Source organism: Folsomia candida, unplaced genomic scaffold (genome assembly GCF_002217175.1).
Source record: "Folsomia candida strain VU population unplaced genomic scaffold, ASM221717v1 Fcan01_Sc060, whole genome shotgun sequence".
In the NCBI taxonomy this organism is placed as follows: domain Eukaryota; kingdom Metazoa; phylum Arthropoda; class Collembola; order Entomobryomorpha; family Isotomidae; genus Folsomia; species Folsomia candida.
In genome coordinates this window covers 306,776-332,332 of record NW_019091252.1, presented here as the reverse complement: position 1 = coordinate 332,332, position 25,557 = coordinate 306,776, and the positions used below count along the sequence as shown (strand labels likewise).

The 25,557-nt window shown below is 40.2% G+C and overlaps 3 protein-coding genes across 14 annotated transcripts in view; all 3 read left to right on the top strand.

Moving 5' to 3' along the window:
- Nucleotides 1–4,797: 4,797 nt before the first annotated feature.
- LOC110862515 lies at nucleotides 4,798–8,452 on the top strand. Of its 10 annotated transcripts, XM_035845634.1 has the most exons (7): nucleotides 4,822–4,907; nucleotides 5,963–5,966; nucleotides 6,033–6,171; nucleotides 6,243–6,457; nucleotides 6,542–6,794; nucleotides 6,891–7,013; nucleotides 7,096–8,452. In XM_035845634.1, exons 1-7 carry the CDS (start codon nucleotides 4,837–4,839, stop codon nucleotides 7,116–7,118), a joined length of 828 nt encoding a protein of 275 aa, XP_035701527.1. In that variant the 5' UTR covers nucleotides 4,822–4,836; the 3' UTR covers nucleotides 7,119–8,452. The 10 variants fall into 10 exon arrangements, with proteins under 10 accessions (XP_021967399.2, XP_035701527.1, XP_035701523.1 ...); XM_022111707.2 differs by having other exon boundaries at nucleotides 4,798–4,907; nucleotides 6,891–8,452; XM_035845630.1 differs by having other exon boundaries at nucleotides 4,853–5,179; nucleotides 6,891–8,452.
- Nucleotides 8,453–8,699: 247 nt separating this feature from the next.
- Nucleotides 8,700–12,285, top strand: LOC110862514 (dnaJ homolog subfamily A member 1). Of its 3 annotated transcripts, none has more exons than XM_022111705.2 (8): nucleotides 8,700–8,933; nucleotides 9,290–9,473; nucleotides 9,566–9,584; nucleotides 9,855–9,954; nucleotides 10,023–10,210; nucleotides 10,309–10,651; nucleotides 10,736–11,020; nucleotides 11,113–12,285. In XM_022111705.2, the coding sequence occupies exons 2-8, from the start codon at nucleotides 9,342–9,344 to the stop codon at nucleotides 11,252–11,254; spliced, it is 1,209 nt and encodes a 402-aa protein (XP_021967397.1). In that variant the 5' UTR covers nucleotides 8,700–8,933; nucleotides 9,290–9,341; the 3' UTR covers nucleotides 11,255–12,285. The 3 variants fall into 3 exon arrangements, with proteins under 3 accessions (XP_021967397.1, XP_021967396.1, XP_021967398.1); XM_022111704.2 differs by lacking the exon at nucleotides 8,700–8,933 and adding an exon at nucleotides 8,940–9,104; XM_022111706.2 differs by lacking the exon at nucleotides 8,700–8,933 and adding an exon at nucleotides 8,940–9,108.
- Nucleotides 12,286–14,406: 2,121 nt separating this feature from the next.
- Nucleotides 14,407–25,557, top strand: part of LOC110862513 (mucin-12) — a 31,070-nt gene continuing 19,919 nt past the window's right edge. The window contains exons 1-2 of the mRNA XM_035845623.1: nucleotides 14,407–15,145; nucleotides 15,239–18,263. Of these exons, the coding sequence (XP_035701516.1) occupies nucleotides 15,424–18,263 (2,840 nt within the window). The 5' untranslated portion in view covers nucleotides 14,407–15,145; nucleotides 15,239–15,423. The remainder of the gene's footprint in view (nucleotides 15,146–15,238; nucleotides 18,264–25,557) is intronic.

Genomic DNA, 25,557 nt, shown 5'->3' with positions numbered 1-25,557 from the left:
CAAGAGAAAGCTGGGACAGAGAGGATAAAAATGTCATTCGTCGATTTTGGAAGGGGTCCATGACGTACGATTTTTTTGAAACCTTGAGGAAATACACGTCAGTTATCCCTGAAGATATTTCAGAAATCCGAACACGGCCACACGCACTTTTGAAATTGTCAAAATTCATTAAAAAAGAGAAAGCTGAGACAGAGAGGATAAAAAATATAGAAACTTGTCAATTTTCAAAGGGGTCCCCGACGTACGATTTTTTTGAAACTTTGATGAAATACTCACCAAGTATCCCTGAAGATATTTCAGAAATCAGAACTCGCCCGCACGCACTTTTGAAATTGTTAAAATTCATTAGAAAAGAGAAAGCAGGGTTTGGGGGGATATAAATATAAACTTGTCAATTTTTGAATGGGTCCCCGACGTACGATTTTCTTGAAACTTACATAAAATACTCGCCAAGTATCCCTGAAGATACTTCAGAAATCCGAACACGCCCGCACGCACTTTTGAAATTGTTAAAATTCATCAAAGCTGAGAAAACTCGGACGGGAGGGATAAAAATAGACATTTGTCAATTTTGGAAGGGGTCCCCGACGTACGATTTTTTTGAAACTTTCAGGAAATACTCGCCAAGTATCCCTGAAGATATTTCAGAAATCAGAACTCGCCCGCACGCACTTTTGAAATTGTCAAAATTCATTAAAAAAGAGAAAACTGGGGCGGAGAGGAGAAAAATGCAAACTTGTCCAGTTTTGATGGGGTCCCCGACGTATGATTTTTTTGAAACTTTCAGGAAATACTCTCCAAGTATCCCTGAAGATATTTCAGCAATCAGAACACGCCCGCGCGCACTTTACAAATTATGAAAATTCATTAAAATCGAGGGTGCGGGGCAAAAAACGACATTTTCGTATTTTTCAAAAGTTTCCCGCCACCGATTTGGCTGAAAATTTTAGGGAATTATTTAGAAGTGTTAGGGAACACATTTCAGTCGTCAAATCATCCCCAGCGACAGCGGGAAAGCTTAAAAATTAAAAAATTTAAATTCTGGGCTGGGCTGAGCTAACTTCCTGTACATGCAAATCTGACGAGAAATTATGGCATGGCGACGAAGTTTGTCGAAAACAAGGTGGTGCCGGCGGGTGTGCCTTTGCGACATGTCCATAACAGCAAAAAGAAGTGCTGTGCCAAATTTCATGCAAATCGGACGAGGAATGGTGAAATTATGGCATGGCGACGAAGTTTGTCGAAAACAAGCTGGTGCCGGCGGGTGTGTCCTTGCGACATGTCGATATAACTAGGTAGGTAGGTGTGTGTTTATTCAAGATTGATGTAGCATTAGCTTTTACAATCATAATTCATTCATTTCATACAAAAACAGCATTCAGAGAGATATACATACATAATTTCATCCTATGCTACTCAAATCAAACAAATCTCTTAAAGTGTCTTTAGTTGTGGGCATTATCCACAAGTAGCACCCGGCATCCCAATACAGGCTAACTACACACCATGACAAACATGTATATGATAGGTTCATAATTAAATGATAATATGTATGCAGCAGTATGGGTGTAGAGGGAAAACCGGAGATGGTCTCGGAAAACCTCTACATGTATTGGGAATGTGGCCCAATACACCATTCGGCCCATTACTGCTGGACACCAGTTAGGAAAATGTATGGCAGTGATACATGGGCGGATTCCGTGGTGGTGGTGATATCCAAATGAGGGTGGCGTCTGCATGCGGAAGTAGACAGGTGAAGGTTGTTGGGCGGGGGCTGTCCACGGACCGCGGGATCTTGCCCACGTCCCCCATGGTAGCCGTAGCCGGGGCCGACGACACCCCCACTTGCCCCTTCCCCCATCACAATACAATCAGGTCATGGGACCCCCGTAGACCTGACCATGTCGCCCCCCGTCATGCACGACCCCCTCCGCCACTTTTCAAACAACCACTCCCCACGGTCACCACCCCGATATACCAAACAAAAACCTACCTGGGGAGTCCCTCCAAGGCGTAGATCCTCCTGTGCACTGGGTCCGGCGAATCCATCTTCGCCTGATGGCTCAGCTTGTCGTTGCTGGGACGGGTGTGGCAGGGGGTGTCACTAGGCACGCAGGTGGGGGGTGTGAGTGGACGAGGCTCACATGGCAAAAAGCCTTTAGGACACACTTTACTTGCCCTGGCACACCCGCGACCCAGATGGAAGAGGATCCAGATGCAGAGCGAGAGAGAGACACGTGGTGCACGGAGGAAGCCAAAGAGGAGACTTATGTCGATATAACTAAAAAGAAGTGTCGTGCCAAATTTCATGCAAATCGGACGAGGAATGGCCAAATTATGGCATGGCGACGAAGTTTGTAGAAAACAAGGTGGTGGTGGCGGGTGTGACCTTGCGACATGTCGATAACACCAAAAAGAAGGCTCTGTCAAAGTTTAATGGAAATCGGACGAGAAATGGCGAAGTTATGGCATGGCGACAAAATCTGGCGAAAACAAGGCGGTGGCGGCGGGTGGGACCTTGCGACATGTCGACCATACCAATTAGGAGCGTTGTGCAAATTTGATGCACATCGGACAAGGAATGGCGAAATTATGGCATGGCGACGAAGTTTGTAGAAAACAAGGTGGTGGTGGCGGGTGTGACCTTGCGACATGTCGATAACACCAAAAAGAAGGCTCTGTCAAAGTTTAATGGAAATCGGACGAGAAATGGCGAAGTTATGGCATGGCGACAAAATCTGTCGAAAACAAGGGGGTGGCGGCGGGTGGGACCTTGCGACATGTCGATAGCACCAAAAAGAAGTCTCTGTCGAAGTTTGATGGAAATCGGACGAGAAATGGCGAAGTTATGGCATGGCGACGAAGTTTGTCGAAAACAAGGAGGTGGCGGCGGGTGGGACCTTCCGACATGTCGACAACACCAATAAGAAGCATAGTGCCAAATTTCATGCAAATCGGCCGGGAAATGGCGAAATTATGGCATGGCGACGAAATTTGGCTAAAACAAGGAGGTGGCGGCGGGTGGGACCTTCCGACATGTCGACAACACCAATAAGAAGCATAGTGCCAAATTTCATGCAAATCGGACGAGAAATGGCGTAGTTATAGCATGGCGACAAAGGTTGTCGCCATGCCCTGCAGTTATAAGTGGGGAGCTGTTAGCCGCCCTTAAAAGGGCGTTTCCAGAGCACACGACGAGGACGTCGCTCCCTCGTGCTCCACGCGGGTCGGCCCCCACGGACGCCCGAATGCGTCCGCGGGGTTCTACCTCCACCGGCCGGGAAAGCCCTGCCCACGTCGCCGCCTCTGCAACCGCGTTCCCCGTGGGGGCCCGTCTGACCCTCGCCTTACGAGGTGGGAGCGCACCCGTAAATCGGCCCCCATTAAGGCTTCGAACTCGGGAACCCGGCCGGCCCCAAGGGGAGGTATCGCTAAAGAGCGGCGTCACCCAAGGGTTGGAGGTAGAGAGCCCCTCTCACTTGCCAAGCGCCACCCGCACTTTTGGCAAGCCCCGCCGGCTCCCCACCCGGTGAGCCTGCTTGGTGGGAGGAGCATTGGAGGGGGGACCTTCCCGTAAGGCTCTCCCCTTGCAGCGTTGCTCCCCCGGACCACCCCTCCAACGGGAAGAGAGTCGGGGCTGTGGGACAAACCACGGGTGGACCCGACTCCCCAGAGAGGCGGTCCGGGGGCGCAGCTGCAATGGGGAGCTCACCCAGGGACACATCCCCCACGAGCGCCTCCCGCAGACTGGCAAAAATTTCTGGTGCAGCTCCTTTTATACCCTCTGGAGGGCGGTGAAAGTTCTGCTATAAATAGCACCCAGTGCTATAGCCTATGTGTTAACATAGACTATAGCACCCAGTCATACTGGGTGCTATTAATAGCCTATGTATATTAATAGCACCTGAGATAAGCGGCCTCACATGTTCCGTGTTTACAATTGTTACAAATAATTCATCATTAATAATTAATTATTTCAACGTTGTTGAGGTTGGGTAAATGTCGATTCTATATTTGTATCAAACATTTTGTAACGGCCCACGGCGAGGCAAATGGTCCTAGACGTATATAATTTGCTGTTATATTTACCGAAAATTATAAATCGTGAGATGAACATTGACTTAGCATATTATTTTAGTACACGATGATAACAGCTTGTTTTTCCTTTTTAAGCAAGCCTCACCTAAGCTTTTTTTAAAGAATTTATTTATGAGGCTATCGAAGCAACTGTCGTAACCTTGTATTATGATAAATGATAAATTGTCAAGCAATCTTGCTTTGATTTAATTCCGCAAAACAAAATCGAGAAGAATAAAGTAAGTTATTTATTTACTCTTTAGATTTTTTTTTTATAAATAATTGGGTATTATTTATTATTAACATAAACATTGATAAACTATGAAATACACTTAGTTGGCTTGGGGAGTAGAGGAAAAACCCGATGTTGGTGGGTTGGGAAAACCTTTACTTGATCCGGATAGGCGTAAAGTAAAGTAAGTAAGTCATATTTTCCCATGGTGAGGAAAGTAGGGAGACTTTGTAAGTTCAGGGGTGAAAGTGGTGGATGAAAATGTTCTATTTTTTATGGCTTTAAGATACCTTAACGCATTCTCATAATTCATGAAAATTGTGATGAAGATTATTACGACTAATGACGAGTAGGCACGTAAGCACGGGTATGAATAATAACAAATGGCCAAAGATATGCACACCTTTTTTACAAAAGCATATTATATGGAACTCAAATGAATGAATATTATTGAATTTTTAAATTACTCTGAAGTTAAGTAATGTTGGAAGTTGGAACGTACGTTATGGCAAGTGACAATTGCTGGAATGAGAAATTGCCGAAATGGGAGGGAATTGCACGCGGGCTGGTGGCTGGACACTCGAGTTTCGCAATTCCGGTCATTTGTTATTTTTTTTTCATTTCACTTTTTATTTTTAGTTTGCTTTCTTTTCAAATTTCTGTAATTTTTTAAAGTGCTTAGTCCTTTTTACCAATTTTGAGTTAGTTGTTTATTTAGTAAATGGGGAGCGGGGCAGACAGAACACATGTAGAAAGTAGAAACGGTAGAATATTTATTTTTACGAAGGATGTACAAGAAATCTGAGGTCAAAGTTTGACCACAAAGTTTGACCGGGTCAAACACTTGTGGATCTCGAGTACCGACACTAAGTAATGTTATTTTTGAACTGAAAAAGTGGGGTGAGTTGCAGTTATGTTCTGACGATGGCTGGTGGCATGGTGGTGGTGGCAGGTGGCAGTGGCATGGTGGCATGTTTGTGCTATATTGGTATGGTTGGTGGCATGGGGTGGCACTTTGGTGGCATGGGGTGGCAGGGTCGCATGGGGTGGCAGTTTGGTGGCATGTTTTCAAAAATTCAAAATCTCCAATTTTTTCAAAATTTTTTGGTGGGGTATACTTCGTATTTATGCGAGCGGAGCGAGCAGGTTAGGTTAGGGGCGCGAGCCTAGATAAGCTGCAGAGGTTGATGTTTAGCCTTCTGGACCACTCGTTTTTCGCATTTTCGCAAATTTCTAGGACACACGGTACGCAAATTTCTAGGACACACGGTACGCAAATTTAACCTAACCTAACCTGCTCGCTTCGCTCGCTAAAAACGAACGATACCCCAATACGGAGAGTAGAATTTCGACGAAAAAAATTTTTTTCACTGAAAAATAAAAGTCTTAGAATGTTCTGATGAAAAAAAGAGTGGTCCAGAAGGCTAGAACCATACCTTCTAATCTAACCTCGCTTAAATACGAACATTATCTTACCAAAAAATTTTGAAAAAATTGGAGATTTTGAAAACATGCCACCAAACTGCCACCCCATGCCACCAACCATATCAATATAGTACAAACATGCCACCATGCCACTTCCACCTGCCACCACCACCATGCCACCAGCCATCGTCAGAACATAACTGCAACTCAACCAAAAAGTGAATTTAGACAGGTAAAGGTAACTTAACTATTGCTGGTAAATAAAGTTGACGATTAAAAAAAATGATTTTTGGAAAAGGACCCAAGGATCATCATGAAACCGGAGAATTGTGAATCCATCAAGGAGAATCTAGGTTCGACACAGTCTTCTGGTTACAACTCGAATACTTCGGATGAAGGGTTACAAATTATGTCCCCAAAAAATACCTCAAGATTGAGTATGTGGTCAAAAATAAATTACATAGGAATGGAATGTGATAATACTGACATACTGATTTGATTTTTTTAGAACTCGAGGATTCAGCTAATACTGCAGATGAAAAAGTAACAATGGAACAGATTGAAATAAACGAAAAACTAATTGGAAGCCCTGTTTTGGAACGAATCATCGAATCACAATATGAAATTGATACTGTTTTGTCATGTCGCGACGGTAAAGTTGGAGCACACCGAATTGTGTTAGCGTCAGCGTCGCCATTCCTAGAATGCTTGTTGGCAGACCATGTAAGTAGAAGATATTATGGATTATGGAGGGTTCACAAATGTTCATAATGTATGCGAACTAATCAGTTCTTTTATGTCGTGTAGGATTTGGGTGAATTGGCAACAATTGTACTTCCGGACATCCCTGTGAAAGTCATGACACTAATTCTACACTTCTGTTATAATGGCCAAGTTGTGTTTCCGCTAGAACTACAAAAGGAAATATATGATGACATGGAGTATCTGATGATTGGAACCGGGAAGGAACTTTACATAAAGAAAGTAATTACCCAACCACCATCTAATTCGAATCTTACTCTTCAAGCGAACCCTGCACAAGCCCTTGAGAAACTTGAAGGTACAATCCTAATTACATTTATGAATTTCTTTCTTCCTTTTAACTATGAATTAGCTATGACTGATAAAATGGAATTTATATTTATCCTCGTTTAAGAAAATACGGCTACTACCCCTCTCGTTCGTTTCCCATCACCAGATAGCGAAACAGAAATTGGAAGTGATTCAGAAACCGAATGTGAAACGGAAGTAGAAAAAGAAATCTCAATTTCAAATACAGGTTCATCAGTTTTTACAATTGGTCCAGACAGGAAAGATAGATTTTATCGTTGTATGTTTTGTGATTATAAAAATCAACTCAGGTCTAACCTGGTCATGCATATAAAAAATCAGCATAATAAGGAAACCAAATTGGAATTACCCACATCAGCAGACATGACAAGCTTATCCTTTTGTCCAGAGTGTAAAGTGCAACACCTGACCTTGTCAAATTGCGATGGCTGCTTGAAGAAACACCAAATGGCTCGATGCTACACATGCTTTGGAGTTTTCCTTTCTGACCAATTGATACCACATTATAAAGATGCTCACGGTATCAAGTCGAAGTATGGATTTGTCTCTCCGTGTCGCTGGTGTGATATCGCCATTGGCATAACTGACGATGGGAGCCTGCTTCGAAATCATGCAATAAATTCGCACACTGCAACGTTCGCTAGGGCGACAAAGAAAATTTCGTCTTCATCACCAGTGAAAAGACGGAAAGCACAGAAAAGTTCCACCTCCAACAGCAATACAAGAATGACTAGAGGTCTTTCAATGTCAACTTCTGTCAACCCTTCATCTTCAGTACTGCCATTTGTACGCATATTTCAACAAAATTTGTACAATTCTAATCGAGAATCTCAACAATATGCCACAGAGGTAAAAAAACGAAAGCATGATGAACACGGAAAACCACTACAAGTTGCAAAGAGAAGTAAAGGTCCTCCTACACAAAGGGAAGGGAAGATATTAAGGTCCACAACGAAGTATAATAAGGGCATATTAACCATCCATCCAAATTCAGCTACCAGAAAAATCCCAATTGATCAAGTACCAAAAGTCCATGTGCATCTTAATTTACAAGCCGATGATTCTGAAGAGGAAGTTGTGACCTGAAGTTTCAAGCCTCAGAGGCAATCAAATTAACGATGTCTTGGAGCAGAAGAATTTAAATTTAGAATACGAACATAACGATTGATTACAAAGCATAATTTTATATTGTTATATCATTAGCAAATCATACCTAACCTACGCCTGTACTCGTAATTGTAAACATATTGCTAAAAAATGGCTTTTGATTTACTTTTATAAAAGCGCTTTTATTAATTAGCTTTATTTGAGCCAAATCAACCATGATCTGTGTCAACAACCCGGTGGCCGGTACCTAGTAATCTCAAACTCAAAATTTTATAAATATAATGTTCGAGCTGGTCTTAAAAAGTGTAAATTAAAGTAACTGATTTTAATATATTGTCATTTTTCATCAAAACGTGCCCAAATCTTTCTTCCAGTGTGCTAAATTCTTCCAGATATATTCCCATAATTATAAAGAAGAGATATATTTATTTATTTAACATATTAGCATTTTTTTAACAAGTAAGTAGACGTTATAAATTATTGCATACAACGAATAATAATAAAAATATTGCAAAATGAAACTACCCCTCTTCATACAAATCCGCCTTTCTGTAAACTTGCACAATTTATTCCACTTATTACACGTTAATTAAGTAAGTAAACCTTTATTCTACTGTCAATAAATATTAAACTGGTTTCCAACCTTAATTTTACTTTTCCATAAAAGAATTAAAAAATTGCATGCATTTTTGCGAAAATCTCATGCTATTGGCTGCATGCGTTTGCGTGACGTCAGAGAAATAGAAGTTTCTCGAACCGAGGAGATGGAACAAAATGCCAGCCAAACTCAACTCAGCATTCGCCAGCCAGCAGCATCACTTCCCATGTGCATTGCCACTTCTTCCTTGCTCGCCAAAAGATTTTTGCAGAAAAATCCAGAAGATTGTTCTTCATTGTTCTTGTAGCCAGGGACACGAATTAGTAGCTAATACAGGACGACCCAGTGTACCGCTGGTGACGACGAGTTCTTCGAGAATCATCTGCTGAAGAAGGAAAGGAATCAGTAATTCTGCGCCGAGCTGTAAGTAAAGGTGGAGGATTAATTTTGGTGGCTATTTGATATTAAATTTAATTCAAAATACGGGAAATTAAATTGTTTCCGAGTTGTAAAGTGTGATCAATAGATAGACACGATTAACAGCATAGATTAGTAATTTTTTTGGACCGAGAAGGTAGAAGAAAGTATGAAATTGTAGGTAACAAATTTGAAATACGTTAAGAGTTAATTTTTTTGCTATCAATTTGGTCAATTTGAATTTGAGAATTGATTAACCTGAGAAAAACGATAGCAGATGAATACGTGGTTGATGGTGTGATGACTTGATGAATCATCTGCTGACGCAATAATTTTCATTTATTTTACCTTAACTCTTACAGTAATAATCTCTTTGGTGGTGACAAAAACGGTCAGGAAACTAGTACAAGTAACATGGTGAAGGAAACGCAGTACTACGACATTCTCGAAGTAAAACCGGGATGTACAACGGATGAGTTAAAGAAAGCCTATAGGAAACTTGCCCTCAAGTACCACCCAGACAAAAATCCCAATGAAGGGGAGCGAGTAAGTGGCAAAGATACTAGTAAAGTAAATCTAAATTTAAAAACATGATTATCAATTATTAATTACGGTATTTTGCAATTCTTTTACTTTAGTTCAAGTTGATCTCGCAAGGCAAGTGCAATAAGGATGGATTAAAACAATTGTTCAATTTTGAGGTGGCACTGGGGTGGAATTGATAGGAAAATTAGTTGCATATTCATGTTCCCTAAAACGTTAAAAATTCTTGATAAAATGTGTCTCTTGGTCAGTGACTTGATCTGCAGATTATAAATCGTCATCATATCAGTGACAACCCTTTGCCGACCTTAGACTTGAAGTTATTGTAAAAGATAACTTATAAGATTGCTAATAATCTCTCTCTCTCTTCTCTCTCTCTAAAAGCGTACGAAGTTTTGAGCGACCCCGATAAACGCCGCGTTTATGATGAAGGTGGCGAGGATGCTATCAAGGGTGGTGGTAACACCGGTCCTGGAGGATTCAGGTACTGAATTCATATTTTTGTTTTCAATTCGATGGAGAATTTACATTTTCAAATTGAAATATCACCAGCTCTCCTATGGACATATTCGACATGTTCTTTGGCGGCGGAGGTGGCTTTGGTGGGGGCAGAGGTCGTCGGCAAGAACGTAAAGCGAAAAACGTGGTTCATCAATTGTCTCTGCCCTTAGAAGACCTGTACAACGGCACGACTAGAAAACTCGCCGTCCACAAGAACGTTATATGTGAAAAATGTTCTGGTAAGAAAGGCTAATCCAAATATAATATAAAACTAGTAGATTGCAGATTACACATGATTACAATTTAATGAATGTTTCGTTTTGTTCGTGTTGTTCAGGTAGTGGCAGCAAGTCAGGAAAAGCTCCAGAGAAATGTCCAGGCTGTAAGGGCCAAGGGATGATCTTCCGTGTACAACAGCTTGGCCCAGGAATGATTCAACAAATCCAAACAGTGTGCCATGATTGTCAAGGTGCTGGAGAGCGTGTCAATCCTGCTGACCGTTGCAAAAACTGTCAAGGGAAGAAAATAATCAAAGATAAGAAAATCATCCAAATTCATGTCGACCGAGGCATGCAAGATGGAGAGAAAATAACTTTACACGGCGAAGGAGACCAAGAACCAGGAATTGCGCCTGGTGATATTATCATCGTTGTCGACGAAAAGCCTCACCCAGTGTTCAAGTAAGTTCAACCCAACATTTTTTGTTTCGCCAAAAATCAATTCTTATGAATGAATGTCTTATTTTTGTATTCTTATTCTAACAGACGTGCAAACCATGATTTGATCATGACCATTGATCTTGAGTTAGTTGAAGCTTTGTGCGGCTTCCAAAAGACAATTGAAACCCTTGACGGTCGACAATTGGTTATTACCATGATTCCAGGAGAAGTTATTAAACCTGGTGAAGTTAAATGTGTCATGAACGAAGGGATGCCAGTTTCTGGAGATTACACGCACAGAGGGAAACTCATTATCCAATTTAATGTCAACTTCCCCAAGGAAATTCCTCCAGAATTGGTAGCAACTCTAGAAAACTGTTTGCCTCCGAGGTATTTACATAATAAAAAGTGGTGTTATATAAGTATGCATTTTATTGTGCACCTTAACTGAAATATTAACAAACTTTCCTCATTTTATATAGAAATGAGTGCATCATTCCAGACGGCTCGGAGGAAGTCACCCTAATGGACTTTGACCCAAAGAATCATACTCGACGACGCCAATATGCGCACGAAGAGGATGACGAACCCCGTGGTCAAGGAGTTCAATGTCAGTCACATTAGAAAGTAATAATATCCACCTTGATTTCGCTCCTTTTGTCGTCTGGTCATCATTGAATATTAGTAGATCTTTACACTCAAAAATCTTATACTACTTCGTACTCACGTTTTCTCATTTACACTACACGACCCATCCTATACTCGTTCTCCTTCCGTCTCATTGTTAGATTCGCTTCCTCGTCCTAATCGGGATCATTTATTCGGTAATGTATGACAAGGTTCAAAGTTACTATTTGAAAATCCAAAAATAAACGATACATAAACTGCAGAATTGTGAGCAATTGAGTTAAATGTCAACTTTCTCATCTATGTATCTACATGACATGTTATTTATTATTATATTTCATCCTATATTTGAATATCACTTTTCAAGCAAAACATTTCAGTTAGTAATCATCCATAGATCAAAAAAAGTATCAATTTAACTATACCTCTACTAAAGACGAAGTATTAGTAAGCTTTGTTTTAGTCTTAGTTTAAAAAATTGTAAATGACGATAAAATATATATTATTGCCTCATTTTTTTGTGCGAGTGATGTGTGTCCGATTTTCAAAGAAATTATATATTACTTTTATTATTCGCTATGTATGTACTTATTCTTAGGGGTGCTTCTGTGATTTTGTTTTGTGTGGATTCTCCATAATAATTGTACTTGTAGGCATTGACATTAGTTATATGATTACTATGCACAAGTGCGATCATACATTTTACTTGTACCTTATGAATATATTTGTCGCTTGTAAAATATTGACCGTATTACAATTTTTTGTTACAATTACAGTTATTGAAATACTTATTGCAATACAAAGGCGTCTTAATAGAATTAGTCGACTATGATAAATAAGTAGAGTAAAATGTCAAAAATGATTTTGTGTTTGGAGAAATCACAACGCACAGCAGCAGCAGAATGATACACGTTCTCACTATTAAGTCTACCTATCTATGTACAATGATACAATAATAAGTGTAATTTTATGTACAACGCATTTATGCAGTAATAAAACGGGAGAAGTAATGTCCAATCTCAACTCGACTCACTGGGGAAACTTTATTTCAAAATATTCTGTACTTACAATTGAGGTCTCCGATTTTGACCAAACTAGTGTCAATGGCAAAAATTAATATGAAATTTTCAAAAGGCATGATCTGCCAGTGATATTTGGTTTGGCAGAGATATTTGCATGCACCCGACACCCGAAGAGAGGAAAACGGGGCCTAAAGTTGTCAAATGTTGCGCTTTCCAAATTTACTACACGTTTTCTCCTCTTTGAGCGCAAATGTCTCCGCTAAATTTTAGAATTCGCAGATAGTGCATTTTGCAAATTTCATATTCATTAAATTTGTGATCGATTTACGCTAAGTTGGTCAAAATTTGGAAACATACTCTGGGAGACCCCCAATGTTTGTAATTACAGTTATGTATGCAATTTAATGATATGCATCAACTTTCTTTTATTGCGTATTTGTCTCTCTATTTGTCCCAAGTTCCAATGACTTTGTAGAAAGCCTTCAAAAAGTGCAAACACCCGTGTCCAGTCCAGTCTGACTTGTGTTCCCGACAAACAAAAAATACGACGAAACCATAAAATGATTTACCCATGCATGCTTCCACAATTCATTCTGCCATTATGGCATTCACAACATATTTATCCACAAAATTTGAACGCACCTTGTTAATTTTAATACAAATTGAATCATTGACCATGTAAGTGCTCCATGCATGCATTCGTGTACATACATACATATGTATTCGTATCGTGTCATGTAAGCACTTTGGTGGAAGACATGTAGTCGTTGAGAAAGAAGAAATGTATTGAACAAATCCAATTATTTTCCTTAATGGTTGGGCTCGTCCGCGTCGGTGTCTCAAGTCCAGAATAAAAATAATATGCAGTCTTCTTTTACGTGATGGAATGGATTACAAAATCATACAGTATCGCATTACATGATTAAGAACGGAGTGAATTAGCCAACAAGGAGAAGTTTGTTACATATGTAGATATCTTACGTATTATACGCAGAGAGGAGAACAAGAAAGACTGGAATTCTGTTTGTGTGTGGGAATTGCATGCATGTCATGTTAACTTTTATAAATGATCAATTTTACCATCCAATCATCTAATAAGAAGATGATACCCATCCACTCCAAAGTCTCGTGAAACCGATTAAGTAGACATTGTATATTCTACTTTTGTAATGTCTCTGTAAAAATCTTGCTTGCTACTTTGTTGCCATTCCATTAAGCGAGAGAGATTCGCACGAGGTGGGAGGTGAGGTGAGGTGAGATTCACTCTCGGAGTATGCATATTCTATCCATCTTCTTGATATCATTATCTATATGCACAGATGAAGATAAGATTCACTGAAATCATATGCAAAAATTTTCATGGAAAAAGTTTGAAAATTTTGTGTGGGCATGACAAATATTTTAGGCTACCGAATGCATGAACTTTCCCCACTATGTACATACATACATGTACATAATATCTATGTATCAAAGTCATGTTATCACATTTGATCCTTCTTATTCGTTCGAGTGAGTAAGTCAGTTGTAAGTTCTTATGCGATTACTCGACTACATCATCACTTGATATGACTATATTACACCTTCTACATCCCAAGATTGTGTGTCTGTATTCGGTTCTTATTCTCTCTCAATTTTGTGTATCTGTCTCTGTATCCATCTGAAAAGCCAAGAACCGAACCGGTTTCACTTTTTACCAGCTTTTATCTCACCTCTCACTGTAATGTAACCAAGGAGCACGTCGAGCTCAAGACTTCCTCCAACTCGGCCAAGATGCATGTCCCCTTCCCCCAAAATGCTGGCATGCTGATGGAGAAATCCTCATATAGTGTCGCCTATTATTTGGACGTTATAGAGTGTGTTTTGTAAGCAAAAAGTATATGCGCACAGGCATCGTTTGGGGGAGAATTGGGCGAGAGGAGAAAGGTTTGAGGGGATCCAATCCAATGCAACTTTTACATGCCAAGCATAACATACCAACACTTAACCAAGTACAGCTTAAAAGATGTTGTTGTGGATGGAAGAAGAATCTTGGCATGATGATGTGCGCTATAATGTAATGCAATGCAATGTTATGTTATGTTGTGGCTATTTGCTTTTATTTGTATCACATCATATTATCCAATTCACTGGCGAGGAGGCAGTATGCGAGACGAGAGGAGTGAAGGTCGACTATAAAGAGAGAACAGAACAGAACCGAAATAACTAAAATGAGGTGGATTGAACTGTTGTAAAGAGTGTTTTATATATACGCGGAGAAGATATGTTTCATCAAGTGGTGGATGGTGATAGCAGAGGATTGCATACACATTTGTATATCATTCTTCCCAGCCAGTCAGTCTTGTTCCATTGCAGACCTCTTGTTGTTGGTGGATAAACAGCATCGTCGTCATATTGTTGTGGAGACCCTTTAAGACTGCTCTGCAAACAGTACTGGAAGGATCCCTTTTTCCACTCTCCCCGTTTGAAACCCATCTGCTCTTCCATGTAAAATGTGACCAGTGTTATGTTGTAGGCTGCCAGTTGGTAAAGGGCCGTCCGCGTGAGTGTACAGTACCACCAGCAGGAGTGCGTACAGAGCGAGTAAATGTGAGGGAGGGAGAGAGAGAGACTTATTGAGTACTTCAAAGTACACGTGCGTTTTCCATACATACGTTTTTCGTACGAGGGAAAAGGGATGGGACACTTTAAGACGTGGGTTGTAAGAAGAGGAGAAAGTTGGGGAATAAATGTTGGGCAGAAGAGAAAGCTAGATTTGTATTAAGTGGTTTAACACAAGGGAAATTTTGGTGAAAGGTTAAAATGAGAAAGTGTAATTATACGGGAAGAAAGGAGCTTTAAAAGAAGGAGAAAGTTATAGAGAAAGCAGGTAATATAAATATTTTGAGGGTTAAGATTTTTCGAAACGGCGTTAAAGTAATACTAATTTTATCTTTGGCACAATTCTCTTTTTGGTGTTTAGAGAGCGACACAAAACTTGGAAATGAAGACGACTTAATAGGAATTGGACATTACACGCATTTCGAATTTACCTACCATCTCAGCGAAACTGATCCCACTTTTTATCCGAAAGCTTTATAATTTTGAGATTAATGGCCCCAACTACTTCAATCTCGTCCGAATGTGATACCCAACAGGACCCACGAAATGAATCAAACGAGTCATCCGGGTATGTTGCAGCAGCCCCCAGGCGTGGCCGTGCAGCATACCGTCGTCAGCAACTACCTCCATCCACACCCACATCCAGGTGAGGACATGGAAATTTCCTCCTCCCATCAACACCACCAACAACAACTTCCCCCTCACCCGACATCCTGGGGGAAATGTGACCCTGATAATTCCTCGTCCTCGCCGTCTTCTAATTTTGGTGCTTCTACGACTCCTGGATATGGTGACTACCCGCAGCAGTGCTACTATCCCCCCAACAATTACCCCCACCATCACCAACAACATCACGACACGCCACGTCCCGATTCGACAGATTACCACCACACGCCTTCCGGATTTTACAACAACCATCAGCATCACAACCCGCATCACCAAGTGGACGAAGTGGGTGGGAGGGGAGATTGTCGAGGACAATATTATCCCAACCCTGCCGCCACTTCTGATCAATTTGTACCCTATGAACAGAGAAATAGTGGCAACAACACGACCCCCTCCTCCTCATGCGCTTTGGGAGGAGGTGGTGGTCACAATAATGCTGGAGCTGTTAATTTCTACGGCTATTATCAAAATAGTCACAATAACGGTCATTACGAAGGGTATTCTGGTGGGGAAGAGGGTGGAGAAAGTGGCTTCGTCCATAACAGAGGAATGGTTGGGACGCATCGTTACTTTGACCAAAATCATCACCACCAACAACACCACCCAGATGCCTACTTTCCCCCGTACGGACACAACCCGAGTAGTTCCAGATACCCGGTGTCTGCCTCTGTCCCCAATAATGCGAATTCAAATCCATCCCTCCCAAACAACCTGCCTCAGTACAACAATAGTCATCATCACCATCAGCATAATAATCATCACCATCCCGGCCATCACCACCACCCCCCGTTCAGAAGGAAGTCTATGGAGTCGTACGTTTCTGAAGGGTACACCAACACCAAGCTTGTCGTCGGTGCTGGTAGTAGTGCTCCTGGTTTTAATAACAATCAAGTCCAAACTTCCGGTTTTGTGGGAGGAGGAGGAAGCAGTTCACCTTCCCAACAGCAGCAACAAACTGCCTACTGTTCGCCAGCCCCATCCCCGTCTTCCTCCACCTCACCGGCCATGATGATCAAGAGGGAATGCTTATCCAACCCGCCTCCACCCACCCCACCGCCTCCAAGCACAAGCTGGGTGAGAAATTCGTCCAGCAACTCCAGTGCCAACTGTTCCAGTACGAGTGACCATTACAACCCGCATCACAACAACCTGTACCCCCACCAACAATCCGCCACCTATTCCGTCGACTTCCCCACCTTCAAGTCGTGTGCATTCGAACATAACAACGGTCCTGGAAGGGACGAGTGTGCTAATAGTGAAATGAAATTACAAAACAATTACGCCATGAAACCGGGTTCTGTGAAGCATCGGAGTTTGTCCATCCCTGCAGGGTTACCGTCTTCGTCAACCTCGTCCCTCCTATACGGCGGAGGACCAGGTCTTCATCATCACAATAATAGCAGTGACATTCAAATGGGTGGTGGTGAAAGCATGGAGAAGGTTGAAGACTCCTCGTTGTCATATCCGCTCTCATGTCATGGAGAAAGTGGGCTCCCTTCGTGCTCCTCGTATCATGAGGATCACGCCCAACAAAGTGATAATGAGCGCAACAATGCTTCCCCGTATCACACACAACAACAGCACCACTCCTCCTCGTCATCGTCTAATTCCTCCTCTTCGTCGTCCCAGTCTCCCTCGGGAGGAGGGAATGAAGACTTGTCGAATGGTGGACCCCCACCCCACCACATTATTCTCCAAGGTACTGACTCGACCACAGCAAACTGTGATGAAGATGAGGATGGAGAAGATGACGACGATGACGACAATGATGACACCAATCTTGACAACGAGGAAGGAGACGAAGACGACGAAGAGATGGAAACGTCCTCCCTCCTTCACGAATTCGACGTGGATGACATCCCCGAAAGCGATATGATTATTGCTGAAGACGATGAAGACGACGATGATCAAGATGTAGACAAAGCCTTTCCGGATGAAGATGACGATGAAGATTTGCCCGGACAAGGCGAAGACTCGGAAAGTAATCCAAATAACAATGTGATAAGTACTACCGGTAATGATAACAGTGGCGGCGGGGGCGAACTCGATGTGGACCCTCCACCACCCAGCAATTCAGCAGCTCCTGAAATTCACTCCAATTCGAATTCTAACACGTCCTTCACCTCTGCCCTCTTCTCCCTCAAGAGGTCGAACAGCATGTCGTACCCGTTCGGGGGAGGGAGTGGTGGGTCAAGTCGGAGCAGTTGTCAGCAAGATGACCAAAACCCGGCGAATACAACCACGACCTCGACGACGACTCATTGCGACTCTGGAATTTCAATGTCATTCTCATTCTCATTAAATAACAATAATAATACAAATTCGTCCTCTTCGAGTAGTCCGAGTCCGCACAAAATCTCGAAAAGGTCTTTAAGTGAGACGGACGTGGTGAACACGACGACAACGACGGCTCACTTCGCTCACTCGGTGGAAAGCAATTTGGCGACTGGAAGTGGGTGTGACGGTAGTGAAGCGTCCTGTAGTCCTCCAATAACAACGACGACCACGACGAGTGAAAGTACTGCAAGAACTACAAACAATTCGGTTACTTTTCATAGTTCTAGTGAACAAGAATCGAGTGCAGGTGAACCACCGCAGAGTGAGACAAGTACTAATATTCCCAAAAGTGGGGGTGGTGGCGGTGGTGGTGTGGTTGTGCCAAAAGGGTGGAAACGTGAGATTTATTTTGCCAAAGATGCTGTTACCGTGTTTTATATCAGGTAATGATTTTAAACTTCTTAATTAATTGGGTTTTTACCCGTTACATAAGCACATGCATACTTTCACTCGAAATAAATGAGTCATTATTCCGTATCATTCCCCGTAATTCGTCACCCTGCTAAATCAAACAAACAAACAATGCAAATAATGCATGCACATACTATCAGCACATCTTATCAATTTAACCGTTTCACAACTCGTTCACATTTCGCATTGCAATTTGCATGCATACAGAGTGTGCATTGTACTCATATTTAGATGGATATTAGAAGTCAATCCTAATTTCCACTCCCATTTCACGACACTCAATTCAAAGGGAGTACTAATAGATAGATAAATCGTATGCCTTGATATAATGGGTGGTTGTGGTGGTTTTATTTGTAAGTAAAATGTTAAGAAAAGATAAGCCATCACTTTGCAAAACTACCAACTACCGATTGGACTGGAATAGATGGATACATAGATCGTTATTTTATTGTGTCATGTGTGTGTCAATTATCTACCTGGTGGACGGACGGACGGCAGCAAGCAAGCAAGCCTGCCATGAATAATAGTTGATAGTCAAACTAACTAGTAAACCAAATAGATAAGAGAAACAAGGACATACAAACATACATATTCACGGTTGGCTGTTATGCATACGTATTAACGACGAGAGGGATTCGTGTCAGGATATTTCTCCCATTAAATATTTTGTCCCTAAACATAACATTTAGGGGAAAGTGGTGTTTCTCTCGCGAGCACACTTTCTCTCCTTCCTGTTTAGTTCTCGTATGTATCCTGCATAATATGGCGCAAACTGAACCTCGCTCATTTTCCATTTAGCTTCCTCATGCATAAATAATACGTTCCACACCTGGGACAATGAGACGTGGAAGACTTGACAAAAAGCAGGGTGCACCTTTTCCTCCTGCCAAGCCTTACCTGAGCCATTACTCATTTTCATTCGCACTGACGTAAACATGACACGAATTATTATTACGCGAATGAGTACCCACCACACGGCTGCTGGATAAGCTGGGGCTAAAGTACTCGACACACTTCTTCTTAATGGGGTGAGGGTGGATGTTTTAATATGGATTAATAAATTTATTTATTTCCCGTCGTCGTCGGTGCAAAAGGGTTGTGTAATGAGTGTCAACGCTGTTTGCTGGACTTGCTTGACATTACAAAATTGTTTTTAAATTGTTGGCAGGGCATGTTTTCTGTGCAAATTGGGTTTACTTTAACAGTTGGCACAGTTTGTAAATATAATTTTGATAGAATTATGCAGGGTTTTCCAAGCTAGGTATAAATAAGTCAGTCGACTTTCATTATCGGATATGACGCTGACAACGACAACAAAAAACAAGCACTATGCACTACGGCTTAACTAACTTCCCAATCTCCTTCGTATCATAATATTCATATTTCTGTCGAGTTTGGTGTGGTCATTAGCAGCCGAGTTGGGCATTGAAGGGGGAATGGATTCTGAAGAAAGAAAGAAATGCAATCCGATTCGACGGAAACGTTACTTTGACACGCCATTGTGTTCATACACTTGCTGATGTTTTACAGGGCTCACTTTGGGTTGCTAACACACACACCTTCGAGCATTAACAGGATTTTGGAAGGGAGTGCATTTTATTTTTTGAGGAAATTTATTATTACTCCCGTGCCGGGTGGGTCCGTGTCCGGTTTTGTGTATGTATGCTCGTACTACATACGACAGCGAGTGCCCTTTTGTAGATATGATTTGTTGATTTGCATAAAGGTAGTAAAAGTGTTGGGGGTTTCGTGCAATCGGACGTAATTTAAGGTTTCATTCAGCTACAATTTGGCCACATGGTTTATTGAATTTTTTTGGGGGATATTAATGGAGAAAGTGCTGTACGATTGTGATGATGGCCTTTGAACTAGATAAAAGTACAGCGTATAATGCATAATGTAATATGTGCTTCAATTTGTAATGAGACGATTTTTTGTGAAATAAATATTTCTCACGAAATTAAATGCGTATTTCCAGTAACAGGGCAATCCAATTAGTTAAACTGATTTAATGAAGTCTGTTCCTCTTGTATAACTTGTAATAGGATGCTTTTCTGCGAAATAAAATTGATATGTTTCCAGTAACAGGGCAATTAAACTTATTTAATGAAGTCTGATATAGAACTTTTAATTGGACATTTATACAAATTTGTTGCTATTTTCGGGTTACGCATACATATGTAAAGGTTGTATAGAATTTCATCTATAGCTCGAAATACATATATATTCCTCCAGGCGAAATTTATTTTGTGAAATAACCAGATAATTGCATACTATTGTCCATCATGATAAGAGAGAGTGAGGCATTATTGTGAGTGCACCTTTTATTTACTTTTTACCTTTCACCAAACTTTCACTTTGTTCCTTTTCTTTGCTTTGTTCTCTTTGCATTGTCTTCTTTGTAGCCATCCTTTCTTCACTAATTTGTTGTCATTCCCTTGGGTGGGTAGTTCCTCCTTTCCAGCTCCAGCCATTTTTGGCCCTCTCGTAAATATTGATTATCAATTTGTTATCAAAAAAGCTCCTCCTTTATCGTCTCGCTTGGCCGTAAACATTATTATCTTACAAACAATATTGAGTTCGTATATTTTTATTTATTAAAGGCAAGAATTGAAAATAATTTCATTTAATTACGGTGTTATTTTACGATTAGGACACTTGTCTAGACGATGTTGGTTATGTAATAATTGATAATTTATGTGTGCAACATAAAGTGAAAGCAGGCTATATTTTTTTGTATTTATACGATTACATCAGTCGGGTCTGTAATGTGACTTTTTGGTACATATAATATTTTCCCAGCTTCTCCTTGTATTATTTTTCCACAATAAAAATTTCTGCAGTTTTTTCCACATTTTTTTACCCATGTATTCATACTCACTCCCTCGCAGTCACACGGTTGAGTCCACTTGAAGTAGATTCAGGTTGTACATATGTACATACATATTTAGTTTATTTGGTGGAAGAAAGAAAGAAGGAACGGATAGAGATAATTACACCCTTGTTCGCCTTGTTTTGCGTTTGTTTGATGTTTTGATTTGGTGGAGCAGGGAGGAACATATCATAATGGAACCTTAATACGCACTCCCTCCTCGTCCTGGCAATATCTTACATTAATATCTTTCTTTCCTTCCTCCAGGTTTTGGTAACCTAACCGGAGTGAGTGATTTGAAAATTGATTATTTCCACCACACCACACAATACTAAATTCTTTCTGCTTCCCAAAGTGGACATGACTTGCATACTCATTTATGTTTCGCCTGCATTTTACCGACTTCTTATCCGGTTATTAAGTCAGTAAAGTAAGTGAGGGTGGATGGATGGATGGCTTTATGTTTGTGTGTTGTTTCGCCTTTTGGTCGGCCTGACGACTTGGTTCATTTTATTTTTGTAAATTTTATTTTGTTTTATGGCAAGTTTATACCAGTGTGAAGTTCTCTCATAATGTGTCATGAGTCGGTGGGTTTCAGAAACGGGAATTGTATTTTTTTAGAGCAGGTTGTATAATGTTGTTGTACCTGAAAAATTACGTATTTGGACTGTATGTATGTAGTTGGTGTTGTTGTTCTTAATTTTTATGAAGGAACGAGCTAATTAAAAATGACATATAACATGATGACTGTGTAGGTAATATACATAATTTCTAGTTTTATATCAATCTCATTTAATTCCACTCTGGTAATAGGCTAGTTTATATAGGCTGCATAATAACAATTAATTACGAGTAAAGTGACAGGGTAGCTTGCATGTGGTGGTGTTTGTATGTACGAATCTACAATAATAGTGACATGGGCAGGGTGAATATATAATAAATGATTAATTACACCTTTAATTGTGTATAATAAAGTTGGAAGGAATGGCTGGATTGAGTTGTTTGTAGATTAAGTGGCTTAGGTACGCACCACCTCATGCGCATATTTACGAGATATTTTTACATAATAAATCAACACTTTTATGCGTACATTTCAGTCAGATCTGACCATAATTGTGGCGTGGAAGATGACGACATCAGATTCTTTTTGGGTGTAGGTCGACTCATTATGTTTGCATTATGTGACAAAACTAAACCTTTCCTTGACAAAGTCGTCACATATTTTAATCGCACAGAAATGTGCAGCCCAGACTTGTTTATTGTTTGAAAGAATGGACAAAGAAGGCAACGCGTAAGTAGATATGAATCAAGAAGGAGACATTTTCATTAGAAAAAAGTTTGATAATCAGAGGACGGATATGTATTTATGAAAAATGGCTGAAATATTTATTTAACGAAGAAAACGCCAAAATGTGTACCAAAAGAACACATAAAATTATAAAATTTTTCGTCTCGTATCGTTGTAATATTAAAAAAAAATATACATATGTAGTATTGAAAAATATCAAACATATTGACGTATTTTCCAAATAATAGCGGAAATATTTATAAATATACTAATACTTTTGAAAACCTAGAAATATGTAACAATATGTCAAAATATTTTGAAATTTTAGTGATCCATTCGAGTTAGGGAACACACCCACAAAGTTTTACCGTCGGTCGTCATCAAATGAAAAAGTTGAAAGTATTCAAATACATATCCACCCTCTGCTGATAATAAAAAGCCACCCCTTTTTCTTTCCTCTTTCTTTAAGTGTTGATTAGTCGTGGTTCATTAGCTGCACACCGACTGCGACAAAATTATACTGCTCTCTTGTATTTTATTTAAGGGGAACTGATTTTATACGTCTTTTTAACTGGTAGTGAATCATAATAGTAATGATCGACGAATGAGCCTGAAGGAATTTGTGACTCTTTATGTAAAATAGTCCTCCTTCTCTCTTCCTGAAAAAGCGTTTTGTTTGAAACTCGGTAATAAAGTGACAGTGAGTCAGTCAGTCTCTGTTCTGTCATAAAACGGGGATGACGTAAACATGAAAGATCAAATGAAATGAACGTCAAGTAAAAGACATCAAAGGATGTTAAGCAACTAGGCGGAAGAAGAAGGGAAGATGAAATGAGGGGCATTGCACATCAGTTAATTTCACAGGAACGATGATGATGATGATGATGACGCTGGTAATAATGACGATAAAACAGCGAGACATCCTTCCTTCCTCTTTATTATGGAGATTCCATGCTAAATTTGGGATTAATTGAGCATTAAAAATTTAAACTGTTCAACTCCACCCTCAAAGTTACGAGTCAAAACTTTACAACCAAGTTACACATGATTGCATCTCTCTTTATCGAATCTTTGTTAGTATCGCGTTTGATCAAAGTTATTGCTTTTTCCGGACTACCTAATTTCGACTTGGCAATAATTTAGGAAATAATGTGTATAAAATGGAAAAGTAAGAGCCCGTTGTAAATAAATTGAATGATTGATACATGCTTACATCACACAGCAATAAAATAAAACCCTGGCCTCGGTGCGCATTCAATTCTGCGAGGCAAATTCCATTAACTCATCCATTGTGTAATCTTTCCGGGTTTAACTCTTGAACCGTAAATAAACAAAAAGTAATTTGAGCCAAGGCACGAGTTGGATTAAAAAGGAGGGGAGCGAGAAATCCGACGACGGTCTTAAATTGCGTCAAGTTTCTGCATTAGCATAACCCAGATTTAATTGGATTACGTAAAGAAAGGGATTCGAAGGGAAACGAATGGTGAGAAGTTCAACTCACTCTTTGCGCCTTCCAATTAAATGCCATGCAAATTTTAGACCTATTTTAGCACGGTATTAAATTTCTTGAAAATTATTACGTACTTTGAATCAACTTTATTCATCCCAGAAGAAAAGTGGTGGATGGAGAATATATAATTTAGGAATAAAGTTTATTAGAGTTTGTTGGATGGAGTTTGGCTTTGCTGGTACATTCATAATTGTGCAGGCATTGACTATTCGTTAAGGTCAAATATGTAAAATAAGTACATTCTTTTGTTCTTCTGAGAGGACTTGTTACGACGAGGACGACCAGTGGCCGCGGAAGCGTAGTGGGGACAGAGGGACAATGTCCCCACGGTTGTTCGATGTCCCCATGATCTGCACATGTTATATAAACCCCTCGCTCCCCTATCATAAAATGTTAATGTCCCCACGGCTTCCGCGGCCACTGACGAGGAAAGCAAAACTGGAGACTGCCTCGAGCAAAGATTACGCTTTAAAATTCAAGTGTATGCGCAACTTTGAATGGATGGCTTTGAGAGTGAGAGTTAAATTATCAAGTGTTCGATTTTGTCTTCTTTATTTTATGGCCTATTGTGCATTGCATAGCTTTGTGCACCTTGTAGATATTCACTCCTAATTCCTGTTATGTAAGGTTGTAACCTCATCTCTCGTCTAAAGTGGACTTTTTGACTTCGCCTACTTCAATCCACGTATAAAATAATGATGACGAGGAAATCGTGCTGGTGCTGTTCTGGGTAGCGTAATAACATTAATTTAATGCTCATTGTACACTTAATGTCCAGCAGGAGACCATTTTTGAGCTTGGGAATCATACATAAGCTTTAGTGATGTTGATGGAACAGTTTATCATAATGTTTTTTTTCTTATGAATACATTTATTTTGCGAATTTAACATTTGAAATGGAGCTTTCTTTGAAAAATTTAGCATGATTTAAATTTCGAATAAATATTATGACTGGTTAATAGCGTGTGTACGTAGTTGACGACGATGTTGGTTGTGTGAGATGGTGATCAAACTCGTTTCTTTCTCTCTCCAGCCAAACTTTATGTGGGAGACGGTGCCAAAGTATTAAATATTTTTTGCTGGCTAAATCGACTCGTCTTTTTAAACCGGGCTTATGTTCCGTCTTGACTCAAAGGTGAAAAAGGTTTCGTAGTTGTGGTGGTACTTGAATCTGTCATGTAGGAGGATTTTTTCACAAGAGACACGACGCAATTTAACCATCACACACATCACTTCGTACTCATCCACACCATCAAAAAAGCTAAACAACACTTTCTGGGAATGAAATTGAGAAACAGAACATGTGCACTTTTTTATTTAGATAATCTACTTATGAACTACTTGGTGGTGAATTTCTGCTTATTTTGATGCTTTGGTCAAGTGAAGTATTTACGAGTTAAAAATATTGAGTGCTATTCAGTTTATGAGATAATCTCGATCGGAAAACAGATCATGGAGATGATAAAGTTTGAATCAAGTCAAGCCTAATTTAGTCCATCTGTAATGCTTTGTTTGGCATTACGTACGTGCATAATCTGTCCACCCAAAAATGCACCATCGTACATCCATGCACTTTTAAATCTCCAAATTTAATTA

Coding starts and splice junctions, on each gene's coding strand:
- LOC110862515 (XM_022111707.2), top strand. CDS start 4,837: ATGAGAAATTGCCGAAATGGGAGGGAATTGCACGCGGGCTGGTGGCTG. Junction 6,458..6,541: donor AATGCTTGTTGGCAGACCAT/GTAAGTAGAAGA, acceptor TATGTCGTGTAG/GATTTGGGTGAATTGGCAAC. Junction 6,795..6,890: donor AGCCCTTGAGAAACTTGAAG/GTACAATCCTAA, acceptor TCCTCGTTTAAG/AAAATACGGCTACTACCCCT.
- LOC110862514 (XM_022111704.2), top strand. Junction 10,652..10,735: donor AAGCCTCACCCAGTGTTCAA/GTAAGTTCAACC, acceptor TTATTCTAACAG/ACGTGCAAACCATGATTTGA. Junction 11,021..11,112: donor GAAAACTGTTTGCCTCCGAG/GTATTTACATAA, acceptor CATTTTATATAG/AAATGAGTGCATCATTCCAG.